The sequence below is a fragment of the Myodes glareolus genome, chromosome 1 (genome assembly GCF_982192425.1).
Source record: "Myodes glareolus chromosome 1, mMyoGla1.1, whole genome shotgun sequence".
Lineage (NCBI taxonomy): Eukaryota > Metazoa > Chordata > Mammalia > Rodentia > Cricetidae > Myodes > Myodes glareolus.
The window spans coordinates 29,883,154-29,896,039 of NC_142026.1; the positions used below are offsets into that span (position 1 = coordinate 29,883,154).

The window sequence follows — 12,886 nt, forward strand, 5'->3', positions numbered from 1 at the left end:
AATTAAATTTCTTGAAGTAGAAACAATTAAAAATAAGAACATAATAAAACAGAAAGCAGATAATAGAGAACATCAACAGCAATATATATAATTGCATCAAAAGCAAAGGCTGCTTTTTTGAAAAGTCTTTGACAATAACCTCAATAACCCCCTATGAACACTGATGGGAGGAAATTAACAAGGAAATAAATCTTATTCATCAGAAATAAAAAAGAAGCTCAAAATTTCAAGTTCTAAAGACACTAAGAGGATAATACGGGGCATTCTGAACAAGTTTTATGACAGGAAATTAGAGATCATAGATAGACTCTCTAAAACAACATCATTACAAAACAAATTCGAGTAGTGGAATGTGAGCTTTTCTGGTGGTCTAACTACTCATTCAACACTCCCAAGAGCAGGTAAATGCTCTATTCTCTGTAAAGTTGATTCATTTCTGGTAGCACTCGCTTTTGAGTCTCATTTAAACCCAGATGATTTAAAGCGAGGTGACTGGCTTTGCTACTTACTGAGCTTTAGAGTAACTTCATTGTGATTAACAACTTCTTTTCCTGCTTACGTTTTCATAAATACTCTAAATACATTGTATGTGATCTGTAATATACCAGCAGAATTCCAACCACTCAACAAAAACACTGATTATTTTCATCTATTTTAAAGCTCCTTCTACATAGGAACTTGTGCTGCTAGGACCATGGTATGGCTTCCTGGGATGATGACTGCCCATGTTGATACCAGCACTACCTTTCTTAGTGCTCCATACTGTTTTCTGTACTTCTTGTTCCAAGATATTCCTGTCTTTTTCAAGAGTTTCTGGCCCAGCTGATCAACAGGAATTTGATTGGCCTCCTCCTTATGAAAGAAATATAGTCAGTTAACATCTGGTGAGAAATGATACCACAAATTCAAGGGAGCAAAAGGAGTGCACCTGCTCATCTTCCCTAGAGCACAAACTTATAATGGGACCCTCTTACTCCCACTTCCCAAGCTCCGGTATTATATGGCACTTCATATTCCACTTTATGTGGTACCAGGACTTGTGTATGCTAGACAAGCACTTTACCAACTGGGCCACATTCCTGGTAACTGTCCTTTTGCTAGTGCTTCTAGTATCAGGACAAATAGATTTTTTCTTTGAAATAGACTCTCATTCTGTAGCCCAGGCTGGCCCTAAATTCAAGGCATTTCTTCTGTTTCATGCTCTCAAAACAAGAGATTAGAGGAAAGAGTCACTGCACTTAGTAATTAAATTAAAACAAATCAGGGTGTGGTGACACACACCTTTAATCCCCAGCACTGGGGAGACAAAGGCAGGCAGATCTCTGTGAGTTCAAGGCCAGTCTGATTATAAAAAAATGTGACCCTATCTAAAAAAAAAAAAAAAGTTAAAATGAAGCCATATTCCAATTTAGAGGTAGCCTTAAAATAATGTTATCTGATATTCTCATACATATAACTACATCATATACACAAACACAGCAATACATCTATAATAATTACTTGCACACTAATAAGTACAAATACTCTACCTGCAATAAGATTGCTTTTAGAATCATCAATGGGTCATCAGTCTCATCGTCATTCTGAAGAGCTTCCAAGTTCACATCTGAATCACTTATCTCTTCCTAAGAAGGAAAATAGCAAGTGTTTCTTTCACAGATGCCAATTAAAGGAATTAACCAAGTAAAAATGTTTAAGTCACTGGAGGACAAAAGGTAAAAATATCATCATAACTATACAAGTTGGAGAATCAGGCAGACCTGGCTTTGAGTGCCAGGTTCCAACAAACAATTCTATACAATTTACTTAATCTCTATGGCTTTATATACAAATTAGGACTATGAGACAAAGACAGATTCTAGCTTGTGGTTGTGTAAGAATGTCCTCCATAGGCTCATATATTTAAACACTTAGTCATCAAGGAGTGGCACTATTTGAGGACCAGGAGGTGTGGCCTTGTTGGAGAAGGTACAGCTGTGTTAGAGGAGGTGTATAACTAGGGATGGACTCTGAGGTTTCCAAAAGCTCACACTAGGCTCAGTGTGGCTTTCTCTTTCTGTCTGTGGAGAAGGATGTTGCTTTCAACTACTTCTTCAACACCATGCCTGCCAGCATGCCTATAGACTCTCTGCCATGATGATGGACTAAACCTTTGAACTGTAAGTAAGCCCCCAATTAAATGCTTTCTTTTATCTTGTCATGATGTCTCTTCACAGCGATAGAACAGCATCTAAGACATAACACAATATATATAATGGGTTCCAACATTTTCCAGCTAAGAAATGTGGTGTCTCCTACAATTTGTGTTCATTCCCATTCATTTAAAAATATTTTTTGGCCCTTTGTTCTGATAGCCGGCCTGCAGCAAGCTAAGACTGCAGGCAGCGAGTCTTCTGACCAGCGAGGGGCTCTGATCCTGTGGAGGGCCGGCCTGCAGCAAGCTAAGACTGCAGGCAGCGAGTCTTCTGACCAGCGAGGGGCTCTGATCCTGTGGAGGGGTAAGTGTGTTGACCGCCATACAAGTCCGGTTAGGGAACACACAATATTCCCGCCATCCTTATCTCCCTGGCTACTCCAAAGGGGCAGCTTCCACCAGCTAATCCCTCTCTCCTGCTACGCCATCCCAGCTTTCTGCCTGGAACCCCTCCCGTCCTCTCTCCCTTTTTCGGGGCTTAAATTCCTCCATCTCAGCCGGGGTGGGCACCGCGGGCCGGGTCAGGCGGTGAGTGCAAAGGGACGGGAGTCCCTTTGTTCTGATAGCCGACCTGCAGCAAGCTAAGACTGCAGGCAGCGAGTCTTCTGACCAGCGAGGGGCTCTGATCCTGTGGAGGGGTAAGTGTGTTGACTGCCATACAAGTCCGGTTAGGGAACACTCAATATTCCCGCCATCCTTATCTCCCTGGCTACTCCAAAGGGGCAGCCCCCCAGCTAATCCCTCTCTCCTGCTACGCCATCCCAGCTTTCTGCCTGGAACCCCTCCCGTCCCCTCTTTCTTTTTCGGGGCTTAAATTCCTCCATCTCAGCCGGGGTGGGCACCGCGGGTCGGGACAGGTGGTGAGTGCAAAGGGAAGGAAGTCCCTTTGTTCTAATAGCCTGCCTGCAGCAAGCTAAGGCTGCAGGCAAAGTGATTCCTGGATAGCAAGGGGCACTAATCCAGTAGAAGAAGACCCAGCGGAGGGAAGAGCCATTGGAGAGCATCTGAAGGAAGAGATGGGCAGGCGCCAAGGCAAGAATTCCTCCAACAATCTGAAAAACAACATGAAAACACCAGATCCCAGCGATCTTACGACAGAAGGACTTGAACGCCCTATTCCGGAAGAAGTGGAAAACAGTGTCATTATGAAAGCAATAGAGTCTCTTAAACAGGGTATGAATAACTCACTTAAAGAAATAGAAGAGAAATATAACAAAAAGATGGAAGAAATGAGTAAAGAAATGGAAGACAAATATCACAAAAAGTTTGAAGAAATGAGTAAATTCGCAAATGATACCCTGGGAAACCAAGAAAAAACAATCAAACAGGTAATGGAATCAGTTCAAGAATTGAAAACTGAAATGGAGGCAGTGAAGAAAACACAAACCGAGGGCTGGCTGGATATGGAAAATCTAGGTAAACGAATGGAGACTACAGAATCAAGCATAACCAATAGAATACAAGAGATAGAAGAACGAATCTCAGATTATGAAGACACCATAGAGAAAATAAACGCCCTGACCAAAGAAAACAGCAAATCCAACAAATTCTCATCACAAAACATTCAGGAAATATGGGACATAATAAAAAAACCAAATCTAAGAATAATAGGAGTAGAAGAAGGAGAAGAATTGCAGATCAAAGGTCCAGAAGATATATTCAACAAAATTATAGAAGAAAACTTTCCCATCCTAAAGAGTGATATTCCTATGAAGGTGCAAGAAGCATACAGAACACCGAATAGACTGAATCAGAAAAAAACATCCCCTCGCCATATAATAATCAAAACACAAAGCAGTCAGATTAAAGAAAGGATATTAAGAGCTGCAAAGGAAAAAGGTCAAGTAACCTATAAAGGTAAACCTATCAGACTTACACCAGACTTCTCTATAGAAACCATGAAAGCCAGAAGGTCCTGGATAGAGGTACTGCAGAAATTAAGGGACCATGGATGCAAGCCCAGACTACTTTACCCAGCCAAGCTTTCGTTCACTATCAACGGAGAAAACAAAATATTCCAGGATAAAAACAAATTTAAACAATACGTAATTACTAATCCAGCTTTACAGAGAATATTAGAAGGAAAATTACATCCCAAGGAATCCAACATTGCCAACACTGACTACAATAATTCAGACATCTTAGCGACCCTTCACTAGCACAATTCAAAGAAGGAAAACACATACACTCTATTACCCCCCCCCAAAAAATGACTGGAGTCAACAACCAATGGTCATTAATATCTCTTAATATCAATGGACTCAATTCACCTATAAAGAGGCACAGACTTAGAGATTGGATACGAAAACAGGATCCAACATTCTGCTGTTTACAAGAAACACACCTCAACCACAAAGACAGACACCTACTCAGAGTAAAGGGTTGGGAAAAGGTTTTCCAAGCAAATGGACCTAAGAAACAAGCGGGTGTGGCCATTCTAATATCTAACAAAATCGACTTCAAACTAAAATCAATCAGAAGAGATGGAGATGGACATTTCATACTCATAACAGGAACAACTCATCAGGAAGAAGTCTCAATCCTGAATATCTATGCCCCTAATGTAAAGGCACCCACATATGTAAAAGAAACTCTTCTAGAACTCAAGGCAGTCATCAAACCACACACACTAATAGTAGGAGACTTCAACACTCCTCTCTCACCAATGGACAGGTCAATCAGACAGAAACCAAACAGAGAATTAAGAGATTTATTGGAGGTATTGAATCAAATGGACTTAACAGACATCTATAGAACACTCCACCAAAATAGGAAAGAATATACCTTCTTCTCTGCAGTTCATGGAACCTTCTCGAAGATTGACCATATACTCGGTAACAAAGCAAACTCCCACAGATACAAAAAAATATTAGTAACCACATGTGTCTTGTCAGATCACCATGGATTAAAATTAGAATTCAACAACAATGCTACCCCCAGGAAGTCAACAAACTCATGGAAGTTGAACAGTCAACTACTAAATCACCCCTGGGTCAAGGACAAAATTAAGAAAGAAATTAAAGTCTTCCTTGAATTTAATGAAAACAAAGACACAACATACTCAAACCTATGGGACACTATGAAAGCAGTGCTAAGAGGAAAGTTCATAGCAATAGGTGCCCAAATAAAGAAAACGGAGAAAGCACACATTGGAGACCTAACAGCACACTTGAAAGCTCTAGAAAAAAAAGAAGCTGATTCACCCAGGAGGAGTAGAAGACTGGAAATAATCAAACTGAGGGCTGAAATCAACAAAATAGAAACAGAGAAAACAATCCAAAGAATCAATGAATCAAAAAGCTGGTTCTTGGAGAAAAATCAACAAGATTGACAAACCCCTATCCAAACTAATCAAACGGCAGAGAGAGCACATGCAAATTAATAGGATCAGAAATGAAAAGGGGGATATAACCACAGACACAGAGGAAATTCAGAGAATCATTAGAACTTACTACGAAAGTTTATATGCCACAAAGTTGGAAAATGTAAAAGAAATGGACATTTTTTTAGATAAATACCATATACCAAAGTTGAACCAAGAACAGGTGAACAATCTAAATAGACCTGTTAGTTGTGAAGAATTAGAAGCTGTTATCAGAAATCTCCCTGCCAAAAAAAGCCCAGGACCAGATGGTTTCAATGCAGAATTCTACCAGAACTTCCAGGAAGAGCTAATACCTATACTCCTTAATGTATTCCATAATATAGAAACAGAAGAGTCATTGCCAAACTCCTTTTATGAAGCTACAGTTACCTTAATACCAAAACCACACAAAGACACAACCAAGAAAGAGAATTACAGGCCAATCTCACTCATGAACATCGACGCGAAAATTCTCAATAAAATCCTGGCAAACCGAATCCAGGAACACATTAGAAAAATTATCCATTATGATCAAGTAGGCTTCATCCCAGAGATGCAGGGCTGGTTCAACATACGCAAATCTATCAATGTAATCCATCATATAAATAAACTGAAAGAAAAAACCATATGATCATTTCATTGGATGCTGAAAAAGCATTTGACAAAATTCAACACCCATTTATGATAAAGGTGTTGGAGAGACTGGGGATACAAGGATCATACCTAAATATAATAAAAGCAATATACAACAAGCCGACAGCTAACATCAAATTGAATGGAGAGAAACTCAAAGCCTTTCCACTAAAATCAGGAACACGACAAGGCTGTCCACTCTCTCCATACTTCTTCAATATAGTGCTTGAAGTTCTAGCAATAGCAATAAGACAACATAAGGAGATCAAGGGGATTCGAATTGGAAAGGATGAAGTTAAACTTTCGTTATTTGCTGACGATATGATAGTGTACATAAGTGACCCCAAAAACTCTACCAAAGAACTCCTACAGCTGATAAACACCTTTAGTAACATGGCAGGATACAAGATCAACTCCAAAAAATCAGTGGCCCTCCTATACACAAAGGATAAAGTAGCAGAGAGGGAAATCAGAGAAACATCACCTTTCACGATAGCCACAAATAGCATAAAATATCTTGGGGTTACTCTAACCAAGGAAGTGAAAGACCTATTTGACAAGAACTTTAAGTCTTTGAAGAAAGAAATTGAGGAGGATACCAGAAAATGGAAAGATCTCCTTTGTTCTTGGATTGGGAGGATCAACATAGTAAAAATGGCAATTCTACCAAAAGCAATCTATAGATTCAATGCAATCCCCATCAAAATCCCATCAAACTTCTTCACAGACCTTGAGAAAACAATAATCAAGTTTATATGGCAAAACAAAAAACTCAGGATAGCCAAAACAATCTTATACAATAAAGGAACTTCAGGAGGCATTACCATCCCTGACTTCAAACTCTATTACAGAGCTACAGTATTGAAAACAGCTTGGTATTGGCATAAGAACAGAGAAATTGACCTTTGGAATCGAATAGAAGACCCGGATATTAACCCACAAACCTATGAGCACCTAATTTTTGACAAGGGAGCTAAAGGTATACAATGGAAGAAGGAAAGCATGTTTAACAAATGGTGCTGGCATAACTGGATGTCAACCTGTAGAAGGATGAAAGTAGATCCATACCTATCACCATGCACAAAACTCAGGTCCAAATGGATTAAAGACATCAACATTAATCCGTCCACTTTGAACCTGATAGAAGAGAAAGTGGGAAGTAGTCTACAAGATAAAGGCACAGGAGGCCTCTTCCTAAGTAGGACCCCAGCAGCACAGACAATAAGAGAAACAATGAATAAATGGGATCTACTGAAACTGAGAAGCTTCTGTAAAGCAAAGGACACTGTCAGTAAGACAAAAAGGCTGCCTTCTGACTGGGAGAAGATCTTCACCAACCCCTCATCAGACAAAGGTCTGATCTCCAAAATATACAAAGAACTCAAGAAACTAGGCACTAAAACTCTAATTAACCCAATTAAAAAATGGGGTACTGAACTGAACAGAGAATTCACAACAGATGAACTTCGAATGGCCAGAAGACACTTAAGGTCATGCTCAACCTCCTTAGCGATCAGGGAAATGCAAATCAAAACCACTTTGAGATACCATCTTACACCTGACAGAATAGCTAAAGTCAAAAACATCAATGATAGCCTATGCTGGAGAGGATGTGGGGTGAGGGGAACACTCATCCATTGTTGGTGGGAATGCAAACTTGTGCAGCCACTGTGGAAATCAGTGTGGCGGTTTCTCAGGAAACTGGGAGTCAACCTCCCTCAGGACCCAGCAATTCCACTCTTGGGAATATACCCTAGAGATTCCCTAGCATACTACAAAAGTATTTGTTCAACTATGTTCATAGCAGCACTATTTGTAATAGCCAGAACCTGGAAACAGCCTAGGTGCCCCTCAATAGAAGAATGGTTAAAAAAGGTGTGGAACATATACACATTAGAGTTTTACTCAGCGGTAAAAAATAATGACATCTTGAATTTTGCATGCAAATGGATGGACATAGAAAACGCTTTACTGAGTGAGGTAAGCCAGACCCAAAAAGAGGAACACGGTATGTATTCACTCATAAGTGGATTCTAACCATAATTAAAGGTCTTTGAGCCTATTATTCGTGATCCTAGAGAAGCTAAATAAGAAGACGAACCTGATGAAGATTATTTAGCTATCCGCCAGGAGGTAGGAAATAGTCAAGAGTTCCAGGTAACCTTGGGTGCATGGGGGAGGGTGGGAGGGTTGTTGGAAGGGGAGAGGGTTAGAGAGAAGGGAGTAGGGGAGGAATGGAGAAAGCTCGGTTGACCGGGATGGGGGGAAGGGAGGAAGGATGAATATGGGATCAGGGAAGAATATATTTCAACTAAGGGAGTCATTTTAGGGTTTACAGGAAACTTGATTATATATGGGATCCCAGGTCCAAGGAGAGATCCCCAGATTGTTCTCTGGACAGAGGAGAGGGTGCCTGAACCGGCCTTGGCCCATAACCATACTGATGAATATTTTGCTTATCACCATAGATCCTTCATCTGGCGATGGATGGCGATACAGACGGAGACCCACATTGGAGCACCGGACTGAGCCCCCCAAGGTCCAAATGAGGAGCAGAAGGACAAAGAAAATGACGAAGGACTGTGAGGGATGCTATCACCCACTGATACAAGGGGTTGGATCTAATGAGAGTTTACCAAGGGCAGTTGGACTGCGACTGAACGAGCACGTGATCCAACCAGATTCTCTGAATGTGGCCGGATTCTCTGAATGTGGCTGGCCCGGAGTCTTTCTGAGAAGCCATTGACAATGACACTGGGACTAGTTTCCTCTGCATATACTGGATTTTTGGGATCCAGTCTGTTTGGTTACTCACTTTCCTGGACCTGGAGGGAGGGGGGAGGAACTTGAACTTCCCACAGGGCTGGAAATCCTGACTGCCCTTAGGGACAAAGAGGAAGGAGGAGGGGGGGGGGAGTGGGAGGGTGTTGGGAAGAGGGGCGTAAATGGAAACTTTTATAATTTAATAAAATTACTTTCAAAAAAACAAAAATAAATAAATGAATAAATAAATAAATAGGAAAAAAATAAAAAAATAAAAATAAAAATATTTTTTGGTCTTCACTACTATGCTTACAGTTTTTTGTTTTGGCTTAAGGAAATCCTACCCATTTTGTAAGCTCAGCTTAAACACTGACTTCTATTTCCTTATCATTAAAAAGTTAACAGCTCAGGCTGTACACATTCCCCTTGCTAGGTAAATTTTGTTGACTTTAAAAAACATACATATAGTTGGACAGTGGTGGCACACTCCTTTAATTCCAACACTAAGAAGAGGAAGGCAGATTTCTAGTTTTGGGCCAGCCTAGTCTACAGAACGAGTTCTAGGACATCCAGGACAACACAGAGAAACCCTGTCTTGAAAAACAAAAACAAAACAAAACAAAACAAAACCCCAAAATACATATACCACCTTGAAAAAGTATTTTTTTTGTTTTGTTTCTATTTTGGTTTTGAAATGGTCTCACTACTTAGCCCGAGTTGGTCTTGAACTCAGAGATCCACTTGCTTCTGCCTTAAAAGTGCTGGGATCAAAGTCATCAGCTCTGCAAGTTTTTTGTTTTGTGTGCTTTTTGTTTTTTGGTAAAGTATAACTTTTTTAGATTTCTAATTTTTTAAAAAAATATTTTTCAAATTTAATTTTATGTATGAGTGCTTATCTGTGTACTTAATGTGCCCCTGGTGCTCTCAGAGACCTGAAGATGGTGTTAGATTCCTTGGAACTGGAGTTACAGATGGTTGTGTGCTGTCATGGAAGTGCTTGGAACTGAACTCAGGTACTTTTTCAGAGCAGCAAGCTGAGCCATTTCTCCAGTCTAATGAAAAGGTATTTTAAACTAGCTAAAACTATAACTGCTAATTAATAACATTAAGAAAAAGTAAATAAGAAATAACATATTATGGCAGACCAGATCTATCATCTTTTGTAAATCATTAAAAATGACAAAGTAGATGAAATAAAAGCATCTATGATAAAGTAGATGAAATGAAAGCATCTTTTTCTTTTTAAGGTGATTTTTTAGTAAGTATACAAAATAATAATTTTAATCGTTAACTTGACAAATTCTAAAATCTCTGGGCACACCTGTGAGGAATGATCTTGCTTGGATTTATTGAGGTGGGATGGCTCACTCACTGTGGCACCATTCTCTGGGCTGGGATCCTAACAGGGGAGCATGCACTGAATACAAGCATTCATCTCCCTTTGCTTCCTGATCCAAGATGTACTGTGACCAGCTGTATCCTTGAACTCTTGACTCCATGACCTCCCTGCCAAGATGCACTGGACTCTGTAACTGCACACCAAAATGAAGGGTTTCTCCCTTGGCCAGACATTTTACCACAGCATCAGGACAATATCTAATACAGTTTCCATTTCAATGCTCATTAAGAACAGCTTCAGGGAAGAAAGCCCAGGGCTGACTCAAAACAGGGAGAAAAGGGACCAAATTTTCAAACAACCAGTCCTCCAATCCTTAAGCACCAACTGAATGTCCTACATCTCCACTCAATTCTGACACTAGCTAGATGGTAAAAGAACCCACCTGTTGAGTCAGTCTCAAAAGATTTGTCCTGATCTACAGAGCGAGTTCTAGGACAGCCAGGGCTACAAAGAGAAAGTGTCCCAAAAAACCAAAAACAGAAAAAGAAAAAGAAAACATACCAAGCACTTACAAAAATTCATATTCTGCTTATTCTCTTTGGTTTGAATTGAGACAGGGTCTTACGCTGTAGATCAGGCTTGCCTGAAACTCCCTGTAGCCCAGATTGGTCTCAAACTCATGGTGATTCTCTTGCCTTGGCATTTCAAGTGCTAGACTTACAGGTGTGTGCCACCATGCTCACTTTCTTCAGAATCCCTTGATTTTGTGAGGAGACAGGACTTCAAAAGATAAGGAACTGGGTGTGACAGTCCACCCCTATGCCTGAAGTCTCAGCACTTGGAGACAGGCAGGATGAGTGTCAGCTACAAGATACCATGGACTGCAAAGTAAGACAGTGTCAAATAGACAGAAAGACAGACAGAAAATACAAAATCAAAACACCAGATAGGCAATAAAGAGAACACAAAACCTGTTCCTTCAAGTCACACTAACAGCAGAAGATGCTAACATTTCTATAGAAGAGCAAGTCACTGCTGAAGAGATCAACACAAAATTTAAAGACATCTTCTAGAACCCACAACCCTAAGGGAAGACAGAAGAACCATTAAACCTGAAAATAAAATATCATGCAAATATTTTATGATTCAATTGGCTGCCAGCTGAAAAAATGATACAACCCTGAAAGCAGCTGAGCAAAACTACACGAGGAAAACAGAGACAGGCTCCCTCAGGCTGGACTGGCTCAGATGCAGGTGCACCTTTCAGACCAGAGCAAGGTCTGGTGCTCCTGAAAAAGACTGTAACAGACAAATTTAAAGGTCTGTGATTTTTATGGATGGCTAGGGAAGAGAATATTCTTGTGCTGAGAAAACAAACATGAAGCATTTACAAGCAAAGCGGTCAGATGCTCTCAACTTTATTATAAATTGTTCACTACAGTGAGGTCACTAGTGTGTAGGAGTATATGTTACATGCACAAATATGACAAAAGGAAAACAACTGGAGACTCTAGGTAGAGGGCACACGTAAAATGAACCTTTAGGAAATGAGGGGTATATACTAAAGGCAAAATAATCAGAATACTGTAACAGAAACAGAAATGCAATGGAATTACAGCTATTTATAAAAAAAAATTGTAAGCTTACTTGACATTGCCAGTTTCCTAGATGATCAACATCTTTAATGTACACATGGTAATGACCTCCATAGCAGCCACCTTTGTGGATAATGACGGAGAAGAGGTCATACATATATTCCATGTCATCCAGTTCACTCTAAAAGAAGAAAAATAAACATTGGCATAGTTTAATAAGGTGAGATACATAATCAAAGGGAAGAGAACTCTGGACCCTGAAACTAGTAAGAAGCACCCTTTAGTATTCACACTTCACAGTAGGCCCCTTTGCTGCTGAGTCTCCTGATTAGAATGCTATCTAAGGATAAAGAAAAATTTAAACAATTTGGGCTTAAATTAAAAAAGAAAAGCTTTTCATTTCTTTGAGGATGGCCTCAAATTCCTGGAGATCCTCCTGCTTCACCATCTTATATGTTAACATTACAGGCATGAACCACTATGCACAGTTGAATTTTAAGTCTTAACTTAGAGATTTATTGCCAATTATACCACACTGAATACACGTATCTGAAGATGTATCATTAACTAAGATAATGAGTTTGTGATAGAGACTGTTAGTAGAGAAAACCATCTTTGTGTCATACCCACTATGCTGTTTAGAACATATGCTCTTTTCCTACGCAAACTCTCTGATATCCCAAGAAGGTTGCTGTGTACCTCCGGGTCAAGGCCCTCCAGAGGCTGTTAGTTTAGTGGAATAAACAGGTTCCTTCTTGCTTTACTAATTGTATGATCAATTTATTCTATAATTAATAGACTGTACAATCAATCACAAGTGACCCAACAGGTCATCTCCTACAGTAACAATGAAAAAAATATATTATATTTAAGAGATGCTTTAAATTCTAGATACAGAAGGAAAAGAAAAAGGCAGCTAAGATGGTGTACTTCTGCAATTCCAGTACTTGGGAGATCATTCTTAGCTACACAGTAGGTTTTATGCTAGCTTGGACTAC

The 12,886-nt window shown here is 39.8% G+C and overlaps 1 protein-coding gene across 2 annotated transcripts in view; it reads right to left on the reverse strand.

The window, feature by feature from the left end:
* The window catches only part of Usp40 (ubiquitin specific peptidase 40), an 86,102-nt gene that overhangs the window by 54,138 nt on the left and 19,078 nt on the right, over window positions 1-12,886 (reverse strand). For both annotated transcript variants that reach the window (XM_048428962.3, XM_048428963.3), the window contains 3 exons: window positions 11,941-12,069; window positions 1,530-1,625; window positions 745-852 (listed from right to left, as the gene is read on the reverse strand). In XM_048428962.3, the coding sequence (XP_048284919.2) occupies window positions 745-852; window positions 1,530-1,625; window positions 11,941-12,069 (333 nt within the window). The remainder of the gene's footprint in view (window positions 1-744; window positions 853-1,529; window positions 1,626-11,940; window positions 12,070-12,886) is intronic.